Source organism: Acromyrmex echinatior, chromosome 5, assembly GCF_024713525.1.
Source record: "Acromyrmex echinatior isolate Ae372 chromosome 5, ASM2471352v2, whole genome shotgun sequence".
In the NCBI taxonomy this organism is placed as follows: domain Eukaryota; kingdom Metazoa; phylum Arthropoda; class Insecta; order Hymenoptera; family Formicidae; genus Acromyrmex; species Acromyrmex echinatior.
Genome location: NC_141856.1, coordinates 8,818,009 through 8,840,141, shown reverse-complemented (window position 1 = coordinate 8,840,141; position 22,133 = coordinate 8,818,009). Strand labels below are relative to the sequence as shown.

At 28.2% G+C, this 22,133-nt stretch overlaps 1 protein-coding gene across 6 annotated transcripts in view; it reads right to left on the bottom strand.

Annotated features, from left to right (window-relative positions):
- The window catches only part of unc-13-4A (BAI1 associated protein 3), a 102,505-nt gene that overhangs the window by 40,008 nt on the left and 40,364 nt on the right, over positions 1-22,133 (bottom strand). For all 6 annotated transcript variants that reach the window (XR_015545228.1, XM_087406626.1, XM_087406625.1 and 3 more), the window contains 2 exons: positions 6,354-6,981; positions 4,178-4,410 (listed from right to left, as the gene is read on the bottom strand). Coding sequence is in view for 5 of the 6 variants with exons in the window: in XM_087406626.1 (XP_087262752.1) it covers positions 4,178-4,410; positions 6,354-6,560 (440 nt within the window). In the remaining variant the exon portion in view is untranslated. The remainder of the gene's footprint in view (positions 1-4,177; positions 4,411-6,353; positions 6,982-22,133) is intronic.

Here is a 22,133-nt window from a genome sequence, read left to right as displayed (position 1 = left end):
AGGTTTCATTGTGGAAATTCATCGATGCAAAATTTATTGTCGATGCCAACAAAAAACGGTGATTTGTTACATCAAAAGATTACATTAACAAATGTACTGTTCCATGAATAAATGAGATTCTCAAATGAGATTCTTCGCAGTTTTATTATTCAAAAGTCATAACCCGAATGCTTATTTTTTTACTTAGAAATTATACTAAAGTTATAAAATATTCTATTAATTTTTATATGTTTTCATTATCGACCGAGTGTATAATATTATCAATTTTCATTTTTACAGCAGTACGATCTGGAAACGGCATATCGATATGAGAATATCTCGTTATCATGCAAGGTGAGCGGCTTTGAAATTCGATGAATGGCGAGTAGCTTGGTCTAAAGTCAGTTTCGTGGAATCGCGGGCCTCGAGGACGCTTATACAAAGGATGTCATGCTAGAAGGATAGTAGCCTTTGATTACAGCGGCTTCTACGAGCGATTCTACGAGCGAATTGGGGTCATCGAATGGTCAGACCTCGATATGTCTCTTCTCTTTGATGGAAAAGGTGGTTCTCGGATTTGGAACAAACGGAAGGTTGTTTTCATCGGCCGCTTTGAAAATTGTTGAAAATTTTTTTTCGGCATACATGTTGAGAACATTATTTCCATGTGAAATGTGCTCGAAATTATTTGTAGAAGCGAGTAAATCGAATTTTCCTCCTCCTAAACTCTTAATGAGTCTTAGGTCTGTAAATTTTCATTATTCACTGTGTAAAGAGGCTGAATAATTAATATACGTGACATATAGCAAAAAAGATGAGAAATATTCGTATTAAATTTAGGGCAATGAGAATCGGATCACGATAGCATACAAAGCTTTGACAGAAAAAGAACTATTTGAAAACTAAATGAAATCGGAAAAATGTCCCGGAACGTTTCATGAAGGTCTTGACCTATCACAGAATTTTATGCGAGCATATGAGTTTTAATTACACAAACAAATTTTATTGTTACTACAATAATATCGAACAACAAACAAGAATCTCATTTGTATATGATATCTATAATCCTAACAATGCAGCAAGAGCGATTGTGTTAAATGAAAGCCGACTATTTTAATCATCTTATTTAAAAAATAAAAATTACATTCAAAATAAGTCAAAAATAACTCAAAAATAAATAAACATGTAAATAATTAAAAACATAAATTTAATCAGATTTAGAAATATGCCACATTCATTATATTTACAACAGCGGTTTTTAAATATTAATCAAGCTGATAAAAATTATATATTTGATGTTAAAAATTCATACACATATACTATGTGTATGAATTAGATCAATATATGTATATATGCATTTTGTTTAATATTTATTATATAAATCAAGATATCAAATATTAATTGATAATAAACTACTTAATAATGATAATGTTTGTTATTAATAATGATAATGAATATTATCATTTTTAACAAAATAACTTCTGAAAAATATCAGGAATTTTTTTGATATTTTTTGACAAGTATCTCTGGTAAATAAAATTGATCATAAATTCTTTTAATAAATATAGTAGACCAATGTTTTTTCTCGTTTAATGCCACATAATCATAGGTTTTCCTTCTGGTACAAATAAATCAACCCTAATATTCATGCAACATGGCACACGCGTCTTAAGAAAATGTATATAGAGGCACACAAAACAGGAAACTTGTACAAAAGAACGCAACCGTACTTTGCGTCAACTTTACTGCTCCTTTGTTACATTACGTGGGAGTTTCTAGAGTGTATAAAATAAAGTTCAAAGAACAATGAGTTAAGATGTTTATTATTCTTGTACTTATTCTTCTTCGAGACCGACTGTATTAATATAATAATAGACTTTGGAGAAATCATAAACCCGAGATAAAAGAATATTTTATTCATGTAATCGTCGATGCGTAGGGTAACTCCGGCTAATACGCCGAGCTGGGATTTACGCCGCAGAAGTTAGAAAAAATAGAAGAAGTAGATAATTTTCCCGCAACTTTGTTACATGCCTTTATGTTATATTAGTATTGTGTTATGATTTCTGTTTCTTACTGTTAATATTAATGAAATTATTGTGAGTTAAACCGATTTGTCACTGTATTGAGTAGGGCCATCATAAATTATAATCTATCTTGTAATAAAATGATTACTGTAGGGTGTGCAAAAGACTTAGTGGTTATTTCGTGATATATGAGTATAAAGGAATAGAAAAGCATGTTGTATAACAAAATATAAGTACTTTACTCTTATATTCTTTGTTTAGTTTGTTGTCTTGTATATCCCATTTGTTTGGGATGTATGGCATTTTTAGCGAGCAGGATTTATGTCCAAAGTATACAAAGTAGCAGATTCAGTGCCATATGTATTACAAGTTGTAATACATGTGGGAAAATTGTAATTATTATTTATTACTTCATATAGATATTTATCATTCTTATTTCTTAATAAAACTTCATAAATATATCAGAGTTACTTTATAATATTTGTACTGTGTTACATTTTATATAAATCCAATTGTATTAATCAAATATTGTAAAGTGAAAAATACAATAAATCTGTTAAACTTTTCAAATTTTAAAATAAGAAAACTTTTGGAAAAACATGTTTATCTTTGTAAAAGTTTTATATTTGATAATTCAATATAATTTATATTAAATAATATAAAATTTAATAAATGTATTATATGGAGAGGTACACATATATAGTATGTTATATTTTTATAAAAAAAAAAGATAAAATTGCCTATTTGCTTTTGGAACAGATAAACGAAAGTTTCATCAAATTTTGATATTATATTCATTTTGTCATTTTACGTTTGTTAGACACGTTGTAAAAATATTCAATATATGCAAGAGCACAATTATTATTTACGATCAGCCTATCTCATCGGCTTATAAATATCGCGTTGCTGTAATAAAAACCCAATTATTGTGTTGATTACAATTTCATGGAATATTTTAGATTTACCACATATCAAAATATTGCGTGAAAGAAAATCCAGATTGTGACAGAACTATTCGCTGAAGGTGTGTTAGAGAAAAGAAGGGAAGGCAGGCTTTAAAAAGAGATTAACAGCTCGTGCTAAATGGCCGGCTGCGCTTATGCATATGCAACGAAGCAGCTTAAGAGAAAGGTCGCAATGCATCGCAGCGGCCTTATTAAAAGTGCATTCGCCGCAATATGCACGCAAAATTCCACGATGAAAATGCCACCATTGTTTGTTCGTCTCTCCTGCGTTCTGGACTGCAGTTCATCGTCATAATTTACAAAAATGATGGAAACTTTTTAAAAGAGAGAGAGAAATTGTGTATATTTTGTGTGTGTGTGTGTGTGTGTGTGTGTGTGTGTGTGTGTGTGTGTGTCGCGAAGAGTGTGATTTGCTCTGAAACGTTCTTCGATAGAAGCAGAGGATGAGAATGTAGTTAACTGGAAAGCTTAGTGCACAACGCTAGTGTAACTGGATTAAAGCGTTGAATAGCTAGCTCACAACAGAGGCAATGCCTTACTGGAAATTCGATTGAGACATTTGAAATTATGCGAAGAGAATCTCAGAATATTCGTGAGGATTCGATGAGCAATCAAATGAAATTATTTGCTCGAGCGTGAACAAAGGACACTATTGCACGTTAAATCCGAAAGATAAGCTTCCTCTGAAACATCGTTTTGATATCTCATTTCGTAAATTCTGCTAATTCAATAATTACGTTCGTCTTCTTAATGATGTGAAAAATAACGTTAATAATAATAAATAATAAGAATAATAATTCTATATAACAACATAATCAATTATTAACTTTAATTTAATAATTAAATATATTTTTTTATGATCACATCATTTGTTATTGTTAAATTAATATAATCTGTTTCGAAATAATGTGTATCGAGTATATCATTTAATGTAATGATTGTAATGTTAATTTATAATAGAATTTTATTAACTACGTTCTGCTTGTCATAATAAGATTCTATGATACTGTTTCATTATTATTTTATTTATTTAGAAGTTATATATTTTCACTTTTAACACCTATAAATTTATATCATTATAAATATCATTGTTATTTTGCTTACATTTAAATTCATAGCAATCTACATGCAGTCGTGTATTTGGTATCGGAAGTGCGACAATTTCTTGGCACTGTAAGATGCACGCTCGTTACTCGGGATACTTACCCGGAAGTAGCTTGTATATCGACCTCCGGCCAGGATAGTCTACGACGGCAGAACATTAGAGGCGGTCGATCACTGGATCCACCGCTCCGTCGAAAGGAGCCAACTCGCCTCGGTGATGTGGCACCACTTCCTGTCGCAGGATGTACCGTCAATCCCGAAGCTGGAGTGCATTCGAGAGTGCGTCTACGTGAAAGAGAGTGCGACGATGTGACAGTTCCTGGAGGTGGCACAACCTAAAAGAAAAGTAAAATTTCAGAGATGCTGTACGAAATCTAATTGAAATGGCTAAAGAAAATATAATAGTAACTATATCTAAATGCATTTAGTAATTATTTAATATTAATATCATATATAATTTGCTATATAATCGTTGTTTTTGACAAATAATAATAATGATAATAATAATCTAAATATATCTGATTTAATTTAATTTAATATTAAATTAATTTAATTCAATTTAATTTAGTACTTAACATAGATACTACATGTAAATTAATATGTATTTGAAAAATAATCTAAATGAAAAATATTATTGTTTATACAAAAGAAAAAAATTACATAATAATTACATTTGACAATACTTATTTCAGTATGTTTTTTTATAAAACATTTTCATCAATTCTAGTTTAGATGTTTCAATTAACGCATTGACGTTGATATAAGATATTATTTTGTTAAAAATATTTTCCTATATCTCTTTTTTACACGTTTATATAAGATTTGATAAATTCACATTTGCTCGTTCATTTAAACGAATGACTGATGACAATATATACTCTAAATATCAAATAAACTGTAGCTATATATTATTATGCGTTCAATATAATAATTCATCGTTGAAAGCATATGCCTCCGTTCGTTTGCATAATAATATCTGTCATGCTTATTAGAGAAATATGTCCCAATTGATGCATTGTATATTAATAAATTCCGATTGGAGTCGGAAATCGTAAATTCGCATTGTTAAAATTTCTCTGGCGCATACTTAATGTTGTACCAGAATAATTTATATTCCCAATATTGATAATATCGGAAAATAATGTCGTGAGAGAATTAAACTTTTTATGTCTGCATAAATTAACACTGATGTAACAAGCAGTTAATTACTGCTTCTAGTGCATATTGGTAATCAATAAATTGACTTTTCCATTAAATGAGCAACAACAATTGCTTTTCTGTGCATTCTTCGATCGTAATATATCCTCTTTAATGTCATCTTTCTTAGTTTCTTTAATTAAGAAAAAATACGATCGACCTTTGGTCAATCTCGTACTTCTCATAAGAAGTTAATCTTGGTTTTATGCAATTAGATTTACTATTAGGATTCGTATTAAAATTTATCGTGTTATTTGCCCGAGGAAATTTGCGTGGCTATCAATTGCTCGATTGCACATTGAAAAAAAGGAATGCCATTTAAGATAATGAAATTATTTGCTTACGAATTAATAAAAAATACGTTTAATTGAACAAATTCAAGTTATTTTATTCTATTCAAATTCTATCAAATTCTTATCATTATACAATAACATTTAATTATTGGAATGAGTGTCAGAAAATATTTGTTTATTAATAAAATCATTCAGTATGACTAAAGTAATTCGTAAAATATGTTATTCTTCTTATTTGCATAAAATGATGCCTTTTTGCTGTAATACTTAGTGTGTAATTTAATTAATTTACAATGTTTTCGTCAATTTAAAATTGTATAAATTCGCAACACTACACATTAAAATCGTATAAGCAATTTTTGAACCGTATATTTATTTAATTAATTAAGGCAGATTTAACCATCGATATACAATAAGTTTGTTAAGAATTAAGTACGATAGAATGAATGTTTATGCAATGAATATAATAAATTATTGATATTGACAATAAATTATTAATTCATCATCAATAAATGATTGCTGAATGTGTTTTTGCTGTAACGAATAAAACTGGTATAATATAGTCTCTATAATGACATACTTTTAGTTTTAATCATTACGAGTATATTAACAGTAAAGAGAAATAAGATTAAAAAATTTATAAATATAAATAGTCGTCATTTATTGTGATAATAATATTGTATTTTTATTTTATATTAAAAGGAATTGAAATCTTAGAAAATAAGAGTATATGGTAAAAAAATATACAAGATTCTTCGTTTATTCTCCAACACATTTTAATTACGTACCTTGGGAAAACCATGTGGCGTAGCTTGCTGAGCAGCGGACGTGCTAGTATTGGTCGTTGAGGTAACGCTTCCAGTAGAACTGCTTCTTCCGGTCCCACTAGTATCACCCTTCGAGTCCTCACGACTGAAGGAGAACCTCTTTGGACTCAAACTAAAACTAGCCACGCTGTTCGTCACGTATTCCTGTAGGGAACTGAAGAAACTCATTTTTGCCGTTGATGCAGTGTTTTTTTTCGTTTTCTGCGTGAATGCTGATACTAATTTTTCAACAAATGACCGAACGTGTCATCGTTGTCTTCTTCTCGAATTTTTTCTTGACTCACTCTTAGGGATTAAAATGTCGTGATACGCCTTAAAATCTACAGGCATCGATCTCGTAAAAGGTCGACCAGATACCGTTCGTCAGCTGACTCATCGTGAAGGCAGATCCTCCAACCTCGGAAACTTTTACTTGTCGCGTTGCAATATCGATTCTCGGCTACGGCCATTTGTGACTTCTTTTCAGATCCTTTTTGTGATTTTCCCGAGAGATTTCTACTCGCCGCAGAAGTCATCGTACTTCGTCGAGTGCTTAAGATATTGCACAGTTCCGACGTTTTGGCTCACGCCAATAGCTCGAGGCAATCATCTGTGAAAAATTGAAAAGAGAAAATTAGACGTGTACGATATAATTGACACGTGCTAAAATTAATAAATTTGTAAACTAATTTAGTGTACAAAAATGTTATATCATAATTATTATCTTTATATTATCTTTCGGTAAATTTCATGTAATTACAATACAGAAATCGTTTAGTTTTTTGTATAGTGCCAATAGCAACCTGGAATAGTTCATTAAATTTTAACTTGTACTAAGAAAGCTATTACGTTGCTAAAGAGCTTGTTAAAATATTGAGCAAACACATCAAGGGTAATTTGATCGATTTAACGCAAAGCTGTTCAACTTTTCCAAAATTATTCGGCAACTATATTTAAACTTAAACATGTATTTATGCAAAGATTAGCGATTGATTGTAATTATATTTAATGTTAACCTAGAAAATTTTTGAGGATACATATTTTATATTAGAATAAATCACTTTATAAATCACTTTTATATATTGTGTATATTTTTGTGTTTTAATAATTCGAGCAAAATGATAGTAATGTTACGTTTTTAATAATTGTTATGAAATTATTAAAAAAATAGAAATTACTAATATTATTGTTAAATAAATAATTAGAAAAAGCAATACAACATTTATGTTATAATTATTGATTGAACTTATCAAAAAATTGATTAATCTTATTATATGCTCTATGAATATACTCCGACAACTCGAACCACATAAACAGAATATCCTGACAGCATCATGTGGTTCGTTCAAAAATATCTTCTATGATCCAAGAGACTAAAGGACATAAAGTGGACTTAACGGAGCGTAATTATGGATTCGAGGCGATTTGAGGCTATCTCATAAGCACTTTCTGGTCGGTTGAGGCATTTGTCCATTACCTCACCATACGTTAACCGAATCTCATTTGAAACGTCGGGCTCTTGTGATTGAGAGTCGACCTAGAGGAAACGGGCAAAGGATTGAGGGGTTGGGCAAATTCATCTGCGACCAGCTGCATTTCCGCTGCGGTACTGCGTGACAACGCAAAATACATACACGCGAACAATAAATCGAATAGCGATGCAATTAGAACCGCGATTGTATCTCGATGAACAATCTCGCGAATCGTCCTAGTACCGGATATTCTTGTGGTTACTCGACAGATATTCTTTGAATGGGATTGTTAGTAGTAGTTAGTATGAAATTCATGCATTACGTAAATTGCATATGTATGCATTGCATAATGAAGTATTCTAGAATCTGTGAGTATAATTTTAAAGAAACATTTTGACAATTTTACAGACAATGTTTTCTTTAAAAAGATACGTATTTTCAAAAGATTTTTGTCGTTGCGATATAATTCAAAAACTATTAGTTCGTTCAGATTATTACTAAAGAAAAATCAACGATTAAGAAAACTGTTGCGTTTATCATAATTATTGCGCTTCAAGATATATATTACGTGTATTATGTTTTAAAAATATGTTTTCTTATTATTTACACATGCACACAAAGTATTTCACAGCAAAAGTACATACTCATTATAATTTTGTTAAATAAGCACTAATTATTATAAAATACAAGCAATTATTTAGCAAGAAGTTATCAGAAATTAATAAAATTTATATAGTAAAGTAAAAAAAATCAAAGAATTATCGTTTGACGCCACACTTTGTTTTCTTTCTTATGCATATATCTATTACGATCTGTGAGCATTCTCTAGCATTCTCGAACGCAGTTGTTGTCCAGTAAACCGCCGTTAATTGCAATTGGTTAGTCAAATACCTACATCTGGTGCAAAATGCAGCACATGAGCTACTACCAAGCTGCGTTTAAGCTTCGAAATTGTCGCCCTAATCTGAACCGCGATGTTTGCAAAACCGTCGACGTCGCGAGAGAGTCGGGCTTAAGAGAAGTAATGAGCCCCGCAGGAAAATAGGATGACGTAGCTAGAAGGTAAACGCGCAATGTAAACGCGACTTGACGGGGTAATCCTCGAAGTTACATTGAGATCACGAAAACACGCTAGAGAGTTACGCTGTGTTGTAAAATCACGCTTCACGATCGAATCAGCTGAAATAGGCTAGAAAATGAAACGTCATCCTCCCTTCTCTTCTTTTCCCGAGGTGATACCCGCGAACCTATTAAATCTTGCTTCAAACTTAGAGTTCTATACTGCCCGCATTTATATATATGTTTCATAAAATATTGGCAAATATTTAATAAGTAAATTCGGACAATTTCAAAAGTAAATCCTCTAATTGCTTTGAACATATGAGAAGCAAACTTTCAAAATGCATTTTATCCAAAATTTCATTTTTTTTTAATTAGAGATGGCGTAGTGTTCAGTGTTGAATGACTTACATTATAAGCTACTTTGAGATAGTCAGAAAGCATTTTTTCATCGTTAATTTATATAAAAACAGATATTTCAAAGTGCATTGTTTTTTAACTAGAAATAAATACATTTGTTTAACATTTTTAGCAATTGTTAAGCAATTTTGTTTAATATTTCACATCCTACTGATTGACATATTGTTATTTTCTGTAAAGTAGTTTTCTTGTGTGCGTAGTTTTCTTGTGTGCGTAGTTTCTTTCTTTCTCGTTTTCCGAAAATTACAAATTTTGAACAAAATGCATTTTGAAAGTCTGTTCTCTATATATCTTGTTCGTATTATAGAATTGATTGAAAAGATTCTATCATCAAAAATATTGCTTTGTTAAGATATACAAATTGTTCTTATTATATTTTTTGTATACAGAATGTTATACAAAGCAGTGTCAATATCGTATAAAGTAATTTTTAAGAAGGAGTACCTATTGTAAATCACATTTTCCCTTGATAAATTCTATATATATTATGATTCTCCTTCTTATGTTTTTGATGAAAGATTACTTCGTGTATCCGTAAACCCTTCATAATTTTTGTAAAAAAATTCAAATGTTAGTAAAAAGATAAACATGTTTGGAATTTGTTGAAAATAGTGTCTTTTAAATATAAATGAATTAAAATTAAATTACTAAAGACGTTTTCCTTTTATTATTTCGAGTTTCATATTTTTCCGAAAATATGCAAAAATGTTTTGAATTGATGATTCATACTCACAAAAGCGAATAAATAAAGCGAATAAATATCTCAAATTTTAAGAATGTTCTTAAAAGTGTAATATTTAGTATTATATCGTACTAGCGACGTAAATAATGTTCAACGCTACAAGAATGCATTAAAAGATTTCAAAGATAAATGCCGCATCTTAGTAATATCATATTATCTTGAAAGTTCACTACTGCGTGAAGTTTTAATGAAACTGCGTAGTTTCTGAATAAACCATTATAGATAGAAGAAGAAGGAAGTAATAAATTCCTGTAAAGAGCATAACAGTTTCTGTTGACGTAACGACTTTTGGAGGTTTCAAAGAATTCTGAAGAAAACAAATACTCATTGCGATGCGCGAAATCATTTAACGATCCTTCAGATACCGTTAGACATTTTTTTATCATTGTAATATCTTATGAGAATAATTGCTTTCAGGTTTTACCAGTGTGGTAATGCGACGGTGTGACGTAAAGAGCTAGCGACTCGTCTTTTTTTTCTTACTTTTTCAGAATTTTAATTGAAGCGTGTCTAGTCTTCTCTCTTCTTTTATACATACACACACACACACACACATATATATATATATATATATATACATATATATAATAAAAATTAAATAATATTTTGTAACATTTTATTCTTATAACAATGTTACTTTTAGCACGTTTTATTTAAATTTATATCCATACAATTTTTTTTATTTATTGTCTTAATTAATTAAAAATTTTATATTATCAAGCACTAAAAAAATAATCGGAGCAAATAAAACCATATAAAAAATAATATTATATAAATGAATTTTTTAAATCTCAAAAAATTCTTAATGAAAGCATTATGTTATTTCCACAAATAACTATTCTTCTCATCGTTTTCGTTGAGTTTTTTTTCTCTTCACTATTCCAGAGTAATAACTGCCTTCAAAGTTTGTTTCGCCAATTCTTAACGTCTCATAAGAAAAAAGAGCGTTTAATCTCATAAAGAGTTACGTAAAATATTTACAATCTGAGTTGTACGTAATTTTCATTTCTAACTAATTAACAATCTTGTAATTTTTATTATTTTAAAACGAGGTGAAAAAATTAAAACCGGCTGGAAAAATTAATTTTTCTTCTTATTTATGTCAGTATCTACATTAATTTTTCGTGTAACATAAATTTTAATAAATGTTCCTAAAAAAGATTCGATACATCTCATACAGCTTAATTTAATATTATTTTTTGCAACATAATTGCATTTCTAAATGAGTGTAATTGTTACAACTGACATTTGTTCATTAATTATATGAAATATAAAATACAAAGTCAACAACACACACACACATAACACACACACATCTCATCACAAAACTGACAGTTGTTCATTAATTATATGAAATACAAATACGAAGTCATTATCGCATTACAATTAAAACTTGTGTAATCAATAAGCAAAGAGGATTACAAATAATCCAATCTTTGTGTTAAAGTTTATTACTGATTTATTTTTTATTTAAAATATTTGTTATAGCACTTTGTATACTAAGCACGGATGTGTTTTCAATAGTTTGTCGATATACAGTTTTGTTGCGTTAAATGCAATGTTAAAATAGGATCACGGATATCGATATTTTCAGTAACATTTAATATTGTTTTCAGTATGTGATTTAATCTGTTAATACATTTCTCTTCATATCACACTAGAATCAAAGCGTTAAGTATATAGGTGAATATATTAATTGGGCGATCGATGTATATATATATATATATATATATATATATATATATATATATATATATTAGGTGTTGGAATTAATTCGTAGCGTTTTTTAATGAAAGAATGTTATTTATTTCACATGAGCATTAAAAAATACATTAATGAAAGTACTTCCCATCACTTGTAAAACGCTACGAATTAATTCCAACACCTAATATATATATACAAATAAACATTGATTTTAATTGTTTTTATAAAATTGCAAGATGAAAGTAATAATTACATGAGAAATAATTCCCGAATATGTTTGATGCAACACGATGACAAGAATTAGTGCGAAACAGACAGTAATTTTGAGAAACGCATGATGCAAGTTAATTAACTCGCGGTCGCTTGTTATAGTCCCATTCTGCAAGCGCGTGCATTACCGATACTTCAAAAGTATTCTCGGCCAAAACTTCATTACCAAAACGAGTATTTCGTATGTAAAGCACGCGCAACTACATTTTCGTGAAACAGTTTGTAACTTGAAACCTTTTTTTTCATATTTTCCTTTTACACGTCTCTAATGACAATTCTACGCACATTTTATATTTAACAAAATAAATGCTAAAATTAATAAATTTCAAAAAGATGATGTAATTTATTTAAATTATTAAAACATCCAAATATGTATATCATTTATTATCTGACATATAATGTTGTGTAACATTTTTTTTGAAAGATGTTGAAAAAATCAAATACATGCAACAAAATATAATATTTTTATACATTTAACATTTATTATCTTATTTCATTAGATATCGTTTATTCTATCTAAAAATATTTAATAAAATAAATTTTATAATAAAATAAAAATATTTAATAAAATAAATTTTTAACAATATTTTAATAAATATTTAATATATAACAGTACTTTTTAATGTCACAACGTTATATTAAAAAATGTTAGTAAACTCAAAGGACAATTTGTAGTCACTATATATCGCAAACTAAATCTTTGCATCGTATTTATTATATTTATCTTTATCATTTTCGTATTCGATTTTATAGTGTAATGAATTTTCCATTCATCTTTTGTCGCGCATTTATTATAAACGACATTTTTCAAGAATATTTTCTGAGAATATATTTGTCAGTAATTATATATAAATAATTTATTTTATTTATTTTACAATACATAACATATCGAGAAATCTTACCAAATGTTTTCTTAATTAATAATTATAATTTTTTGTGAACATCTTGATGTCGAATCTTCGTTACAGATTCTTTATTGCAAAACAAATATCGTATCTATTATTAGATGAAATAATATTTGACGTTTGCATCTTTGGTACAAATTAATTACAGCAAAATTATTATTGATTCATATTTTTATAAAATATAAAAATGTTAATTGCTTTTAAATATAATATATAAATTATAACTTTATTTCTCATAATCGTTTATTTAGTACTTTACTTTTCTCGAACATTAAAGAAAATATTATCATTCATGTTTCAGTATGATGAGCGAAAAAGGTAAAAATGAGGGATTAAGTTAATTTTTCTTAAGTATGAACGATAAAAGTTATGTTTTTTAAGTACGGTAAAAGTGTCATCCAAGATAATATGAGGTATTCATTAATAGCCGCATTTGCGTGAAATACTTTTGTTCTAAATTCTCAAATAATTTTTTATTAACAAATAAATTTTTCACTTTCGTTTAAATGTGTATAAAATGTATATTTCAAGATTAGACAAAAAGTTTTGTAAAACCATTTATAATAAATATATGTAATATATAATACTGTTATTAAAAATTTAAATGCTAAAAGTACATTGAGAAACCCATTTAGATGAATCAATTAATTTCTTATGTGGAAATAGGCAAACAAATTCTTGGTTGACATAACAAAATAATTTAGTTGAATCAAAGCATTTGATTATTGTAGCATTTTATTGCATCAACTAAGAATTTGTTTGCCCATATCCGAACAAGAAATTAATTAATTTAACTAAATAAGTTTCTCAGTGTATAAAATTGTAAAGTAAGATAGCAATTAGATTTTTATAAGAAAAAGACTTTTTAACACTTAAGAAGACATTACGCTGTAAACGACAAAATACACTTATTATCAAACAATAGTTACACATATAATACGTTCAAGGAAATATACATACTATAGTAAATTTTGATATTTGATAACTAAAATTTTAAAATTGTGTAGTAATTATAGAATTAGACATGTAGAAAAAATTAAGAAAATATATTATATCTATTAACTTTTGTTTCTAAATTTTATTATACAGTTGTTAATTTTTTCTAAAGAGAGAACAACGGATTTTTCTAGTAAAATGTAGTAAAATGTAAATAAAATCGCTCTTTATATTTGACAATTGTTACACTTTTATTTCTCAAAAGAAACCACAAAACAGAAAAAAGTATATTAGATCAAAATCAGATACACGACGCAAATCATTAATTGATGCGTCAAAATGGCGTATCAAGAAGATCAATATGTCTTCTGTCGTCGTCTCTGAGAACGCAAAGAACAAAGAACTTCAAGTGTAAATAATTAAGTAACTAAAAAAAAAACTAATATCTTTTTTTAAAGAATTTCTAAACCCCTGTTTTCTTTCATGCGATAAATAAATGAAAAGGAACAAAACGTAATCTAGAGTTACACGTGGCAATAATAAAAAGCTGACTCTGACTGAGGTAACGGTGAAGAGACGGTCTCGTTAATTAAAGGACTGCGTTAATTAATCGAGCTGCCAGATCAGCGTATCGCACACCGAGATTCATGATCGTTTACGATTTCACTATGTGTTCATGCGGATTCCACGTTAATAAGCTTAGAAGATAGCAGCAAAAATTTGAGAAAATGTAATAATTAAAAAGATAAATTTATCTCGTTCAATTTTACTCCACATATTTATATATTTATATATTTTTTAATCAAATTAAAAATTGTAAATTACCCTATTAAATATTTTGTAAACGCTTTGGTAAGATCATTCGGGAAATACTAATTTTAATTTTTTGCCATCATTTAATGTTATATAGGTTCCTGATTTCGAGTTTCATTATGTTAAAGGATTTAGACAGCCGCATTTAGCACTGAGTATATGGCGAACATACGGACCGTTTTCAACTATTTCGTGCAACGGAGTACGTCGTAATCCCATAACCTTGTAAGCTGGAAACCGTCTCGCTTTCCTCTTCCACAATCAATCATATAAATTAGTTCAGCTTCTGCTTTAATCCAGGTAACACCGCTACATCATTATGACAGAAACGGCCGTTCAGATAGAATTTACTGGTGCAGATGAGAGTATGGAAAAAGTATAAACTACAGTATAAAATAATTTCAACTCGAATCTAAACTATTTATATTTCTCAGAAAACTTATATAATTTCTTTTTTTCCGTTAATTTATTACGTTTGTAATAAATTTTAAGCAGTAAACAAAAATTAAAAATTTCTAAAGTTCTACATAATCTAAGCATTCCTAATGATATTTGCATTCTATATAATAAGTGTGTATTTGTAGATTTTTTAAATGGCACTAATAAAAAAAATATCGGTGCGCTCCTTGCCCTGATGAAGTGAATAGCAAGGTTCATGAAACGTTAATATTAGCAATGGATACAAACACGGCGATAACCGGCAAATCTTCTGGTATCTTTCAAGATAATACTCGTGAAAGTCTGAAAAGCGTTAAAATATGTTACGATATTGTATGTATAATATTAAAAATCTATATATTAATCCTATTAGTGATAATTAAATATTATAACGAATCTTACGTAAATATTTCAATGCAACTCTACAAATCCTAAAAGTAATTGGACTTTGTGGAACAGCAATTTCCCGGAGCAACAGGCTCTTAAATATTTAATCAGTTGCTCATGAGTGCTCATTGTTTTCATTAACTGATAAAAAAAATGAACGTTTCTAATATTAATGTAAAAATCTCTGATTCTCATGAAGTTTTCCTCTTTTAATTTCTCTCGAAATCGGCCGAGAACAGACATCGTCGCGTAGGCAAGAATCTTTCGTTCTTCTGCAGCTTATTTAAACTTCGGCTCAACTCATCGCTCACAAAATTTCGCGAGAGAGGTAAAAGTCGGAGTGTTTGTGAAACAATCCAGACAGACGCCTTTGAAGCTCGTTCATTGAAGATTTTTCCATGAAATGAAAAAAGGCTATAGCGAGGCAAAGCAAAAGCTACGGCGCAGCCCTATTCGAGTCAATTTCATTAGCCGATCTGTCCGCTTTCCCGGTGTTCCACCTTTTCATGTGAGCGCCTGTTCTTCCATTTCAAAAGCAGCCACTAAAACGCTTCGCTATAGGTGACTGAAGCGCAAGTAAGTCAGGAAAGCGACATGAAGCATGCTCGGAGTTTTGAGATAGTCCGCAGAAATATATATATTCCTATTATCTTTTACAGATCCATATTTTTTCTATGTATACTTATACATTAACATGTTTACGTACAGATTAAAATGATAAATAAATGCAGTGAATTTATAAAATTGTGAATTTACAATATTGTTTATATATCAAAGATCACTTTAAACAATCTATAATTTCAAGTCAGATTTTATAATATTATTCTGATATGTATTATACGTTTTGTGTGTGTGTATGTATGTGTGTGTGTATTTAAAAACATATTTTATATATGCATATTCTAATTGTTTAAATGTTTTTTCTTATTAGAAAGCATATAAAATAAATATTAGGTGTTGGAATTAATTCGTAGCGTTTTACAAGTGATGGGAAGTACTTTCATTAATGTATTTTTTAATGCTTATGTGAAATAAATAACATTCTTTCATTAAAAAACGCTACGAATTAATTCCAACACCTAATAGAATTTTATCCTAAATTTTGATATAAATTATAAATAATAGATTAAAAAAATAAATTAAAATATTATTATTAATACGCAAAAACTGGAATAAAACTTTGAAAAATAGTCTTGATTATTCATTGTTTGTTAAAAAGAACAAAAATATGAATAGAATATTTGAATCAAATAAAGTCTTTGTTAAAATATTCTTTTTACAAAGGAAAGATGAATTGAAACACAGCTAAAAAAAGTTTAGAGGGACAAAAAATTATGGCATATTAATGCGATTTCTGATACAAGATAAGAAATGGATGTTACGGTGTCACGAAATATATTAGGCCCTACAATTTTCCTACAACTTAGCAGAAATGTCTTCTACAAAAAGAAAGACATTTACATAGTTTGGGGGATTAGTTGATTGATGTAAGTTACTTTACTATTACGATATTATTTACAAAAATATTATGTATTAAAATATTACGTATTAAAAAATAAATGTTCTGATAAAATAAAATAAATAAAATAAATAAATTTTTTTTTAATTCCGCATCATAAAATGTTTATTTTATGTACATAATATATGTACATAAAATTTTTTAAAAAATTTATTTTTTATTATGGATATATTTTTAATAATACTCTTGTCATGCCATTCTCTCTTTCACAAGTTCCAATTCATGCGCGCTTTGAACAAGCAGTAGAATTGAAGATGGTCATTCTCAACTTTTGGAAAGAGATCAGTATCAATTTGTAACAAATGCTTCAGTTCATATGTTGAGTGAAAACTTTTATAGATTCTAGCGATAGCTTCAATTGATATGTAACGAGAAAAGCTAAGTCTATAAGATGGATGTGAATGATTATACAATTTCTGAGTAATAAAAAAAATTGTTAGTCAATTTTTTATTGATCTTTGTACTGAAAATTATTTTTTTGGACTGCATTATAATTTAAATTTAAATTTGTTAGAATGTTATAGTTATCTAAAATTGATACAGCAATGATTGAACGTTTCAATTTCAAATAATTCATTCAAGTTTTCTTAGGTAACAAAAAAAATAATATTTTTTTAATAATAGTAACAATAATAATATATAATAATATATTATTATTGTTACTATTAAAAAATACGTATAATCAGCATATTTCGGAAAAAAATTTGGATGATCAACATATTTTAGAAAAGTTAATTTTAATATCTATACTATAAGAATACCTATACTATAAGACAGAAGTGTGGATAGACCGCGATTATTACCAGTAATGTTATTCTGTTGCGAAATTGCATTTCACGTATACTTTGTTTCTTACTTCCTATCTCATTTCCTTTTCATGCATAAAGTAACACCTCTTTCGTTGCATGTTATGGTCGCAGTGGTAAAGTCGAGAAATCGTTTCGGTCAAGACGCCGCCGCCGCGCCGCACTGAAATTTCATGTAGCAAATTCTGAGTTTCACTAAGAGTTATGGAGCGCAGTAGTAAATCATCGTATATCACAGAAAAGTATTCTTCAAGGCAAAATATAACAATCACGTAAACGAATTGGCTCTAACTTCTAGATTCTTTTTAGCTATACAATTTAGTCAAGTTACTTACTGTAGTAAAGTAAATTAATAAAGTTCCGTAGACAATAAATTATTAAATAAACTGTAAACGCATATAAGTATAAAATTCGGTCAAGGTGATTTTTCATGTCTAACGATATTCCTTGTAAATTTTTTCAAAGTAAATTGTGCGCCGATTATTTGTTGGGCTTGAAACACATACAATCTTGTAAACTATGTAATGAATACACAAATAAAAACTAAAGTTGTTAATAATTTAAAATATACATTTTTATGTATGCGTTTGCATATATATATATATATATATATATATATATATATAAATTATTTTAAAATGATAAAAACTATTTCAGTTCTTCTTTGCTGCAGTGTAAATAATGACGTAAAACATGAAAGAATATTTATCTGATTATAATGTTTTATGTAAGAATAATTAAAATTTATATAATATAAATTTCAACACACTTTTCTTACAATTAGATATAATTTTCTTTTTCTTTTTCTTTTCTCTTTTTTACATTACGTAAATATGATAGTCTTGAGAGACAAAAAAATTTAGTTAATTTAATAGGACATAAGTAAAATAATTTGTTTTATTAAACCGTCAGATTTTATATTCTATTTTTAATCATTTTATGCAATTATTTAAATAAAGATTATACTTTAAACATAAGAGCATGTAACCAATAATTTTGACATTTCGTTTACATTTTCTACATCGAATGTGCGTCATTAAAAGAACAACATTGATCATTTGCGAAATTATGTTTGATGCATTACAACAAAGTTATTGACATTTTCTGTTGTGTTTTCAAATGCATAATAAACTTTGTTCATCAAGCTCGATAATAAACGCGTAACACGCGTATTAATATACATTTCTGTTGCTTGCGTCTACCAGTGTCTACGTAACAAGATATACCGTTTATTTCACGCGCGTCTCATATTAAATTTCTTTTAACATACATCTACTGTGCGTATAGGCTCTTTGCATAAAACTAAAATGCAGTATAATGCAATTAATCGGAAGTTAAATGGAGCAACATATTGTGAGCATATGACAAACAATGGTGTTACTGCAAACATAGAATGTTTACGTTACTCCTACTCGTTATCGATCTCTTGCAGCATTATAAATTCGCCGTTTTTGCAAGTATTGTACACTGATACAATATGCATACATAGAAAAAGGTAGGAAGAAATCGATACCGACACGCATGTAACACGAGTAAATATAATATCCTTAGTACAAAAATGCATTCGTGTTTTATCTCATTTTTCCATAATATCTCGCATCATGTTCATCTTCTTTCGTGACATTACTTCTCTTAATTATTTTTCAATGGAGACAGCTTTTCATTATAAAAGATTATTTTTTAAAAATATTAGTCATAGATTAATGTACAATATGAAGATAATTCTTATATATTGTAATTAATAAAATAACGTACTTTCAATATTGTAAATATAAAATCTGAACATTATAGTAACTTGTAAAAATTAGTTTATCAGGTAAACTATATTTGAAATTTGTGGTTAATATTAGAAATTGCATTAATGATAAAGTTGTCAATATACGCAAAAGTGCTGAACAGTATATGATGTTCTGAGTCAGATTATAGGGTAAACTTGTAATGTTATTCAGTACACATGCAATTCAAGGTGAACAACTCGCATTTCCACGTACTGACTATGAAACTATTGATTTTAACTTTATAACGATAAATTTACACAGTTATATACATATATTGAAGCGTAATGCAAGCACGACCTCAGCTGAGTGTGTATTTTTTAATATAATTGTATCCTTTTATACAAATGTCATACTCTGCAAATACGCAAAAATGCGATGAAATTATCAAAATTGCAGATATGAATAACGATGTAAAACGGATATATCTTATCATTGAAGCTGTCAATAAAGTGATAGACAAACAAAAGCACTATTAGCTGACTCACAGGAAATATAGTTCCGGCAAATCACCATGACGAACATTTCAGTTAAGTTACTAGTGTGATTAAATTTGACGTAATTTAGGGAACATGCTGGTTATCATTTTATGCAATATTAATTTAATATATTCATAACATTTTCAAATAAAATTATTACTATTGTTTATATTGCTTATAAATTGGATTAAAAATAAAAGTTATATGGGAAAAGAGATTTTGTTGCAAAAGATTAAAAGTTCAAATTTTGATAAATATTAATATCTAGGAAATATAATTTATAAACATGCAATTGCAGTTCGAGATGTTTATGAAAGATAGTTGGCGATATGAATAGAAAATATAGCTATGTAGAAAATAATTATAGCCCTCTCATTTGATAAACAAATTTATATTTCTTATACTTCTTTTCTTTATTTTATGAAGGAATGTTTTATTTCTTAATTAACGTTTTTTAAATAAAACTTTGATTTAAAAAATATTTGTTTGATGTTAATAATTAATTTTCTTCAATTTTAAAAGAAATTCCCGTAAAAATAAAAGTAAAAATGATATGTATTTTTTCTACGTTTTATCTATACAATATTTATAAAATAATTTAGCTAGAAAACATAAGCTACATAAAGCTTACACATACTAAATTTAAATAATATAACCATCGATAAGAAATAATATTATAAATCACATTCATTAAATTTTGATATAATTTTTAATTTACTATTTTATCAAATAAATTATACATTATGTGTATTTTTAAATAAATCTAGATTTATACTACATACTTTTTATAGAAATATTTTACTTTTTAAATATTTTAATAAGATAATAGCTGAGTAATATATTGATTATGTGATAATTTATCTTATTGCTTATGGTCTCTGCGCATCTCACTTATCTGGAAACTTTTTATTTCTCAATTTTTCTAGAATAGGAGGACAAGCAAATCTTTTGATACGAAGCAGCGTGGCGAATAAAAAACTTGAGATAAGATCAATTCTTGGAGTGTCTCGCACGTGACATTATTCCGTGTGCATGCATTCATTCTTACGCATTCTGTTCGTGCTTTTCTATCTACTTTATGATTTGTGGAAGCGTCTAAATTATGATAACAATCTCACGACGTAACATATTCACTTTATTAACCGCTACTGATTTTCTAATTTCATATGAATATATTTTACCATTTTTTTTTTCAAGATAATTGTGCACCTCAAAGATAGAAGGCAGCAATCATTATTTTGTTAAGTTCATAAAATAACTATGCGTTATAAATAGTACATATAATGTTAGATTAAAAATAAATAATATAAGCAGTGATTCAGAAAAAAGTAAGCCATAAATAATCCTGCATAATAAAATCCTGCAAAATAAATTTCTAAATGTATCTTAAAAATTCTAAATGTATTTTAAAAATCATTGTCCTTTTGCATGTCGTATTAAATTAAAATACGAAATAAGTAATATTTCGCATCATTTATAATTCTTCATAAACGAACTATTAGCATTGAGAAAATAGAGTGAAAATTTATCGATCGTTCGAGCGCCCACATGTCAGGCTTAATCGGGCGTGTGTTACACGCGATAGGCGTAACACACGCATAGTCGCTTGTATTGTGACGCACGCACCCATATTCGAGAACGCAATATTGTCACCGTGTCGCTATCGGCAATCAGTGGTTGGCTTCTTCACGAGTGAATAGCCATGCCGGAACCCTTGTCAAGAGGTACTTTCGTCGAAGCAATAAAGTGCTTTTTTTGTCGATGTCTATGTTTTAAATGTGATTATTTTTTTTGTTTTCGATCATAATTTCTTAATTGCGTTTAAAATAAAATAAATAATGATATTACTTATAAATAATGATTAAAGCTTTGTAGTAATTGTTTTTATGTATACATAAATAATAGTAATATGTAAAGAGAATAGGCTTGGGATTCTGCATTAAAAATATGTTAATAAAAAGTATAGGTACTGTGAAGAAAAAAAAATATATATATATATATATATGTATAAAATATGATGAATATATATGAAATTGA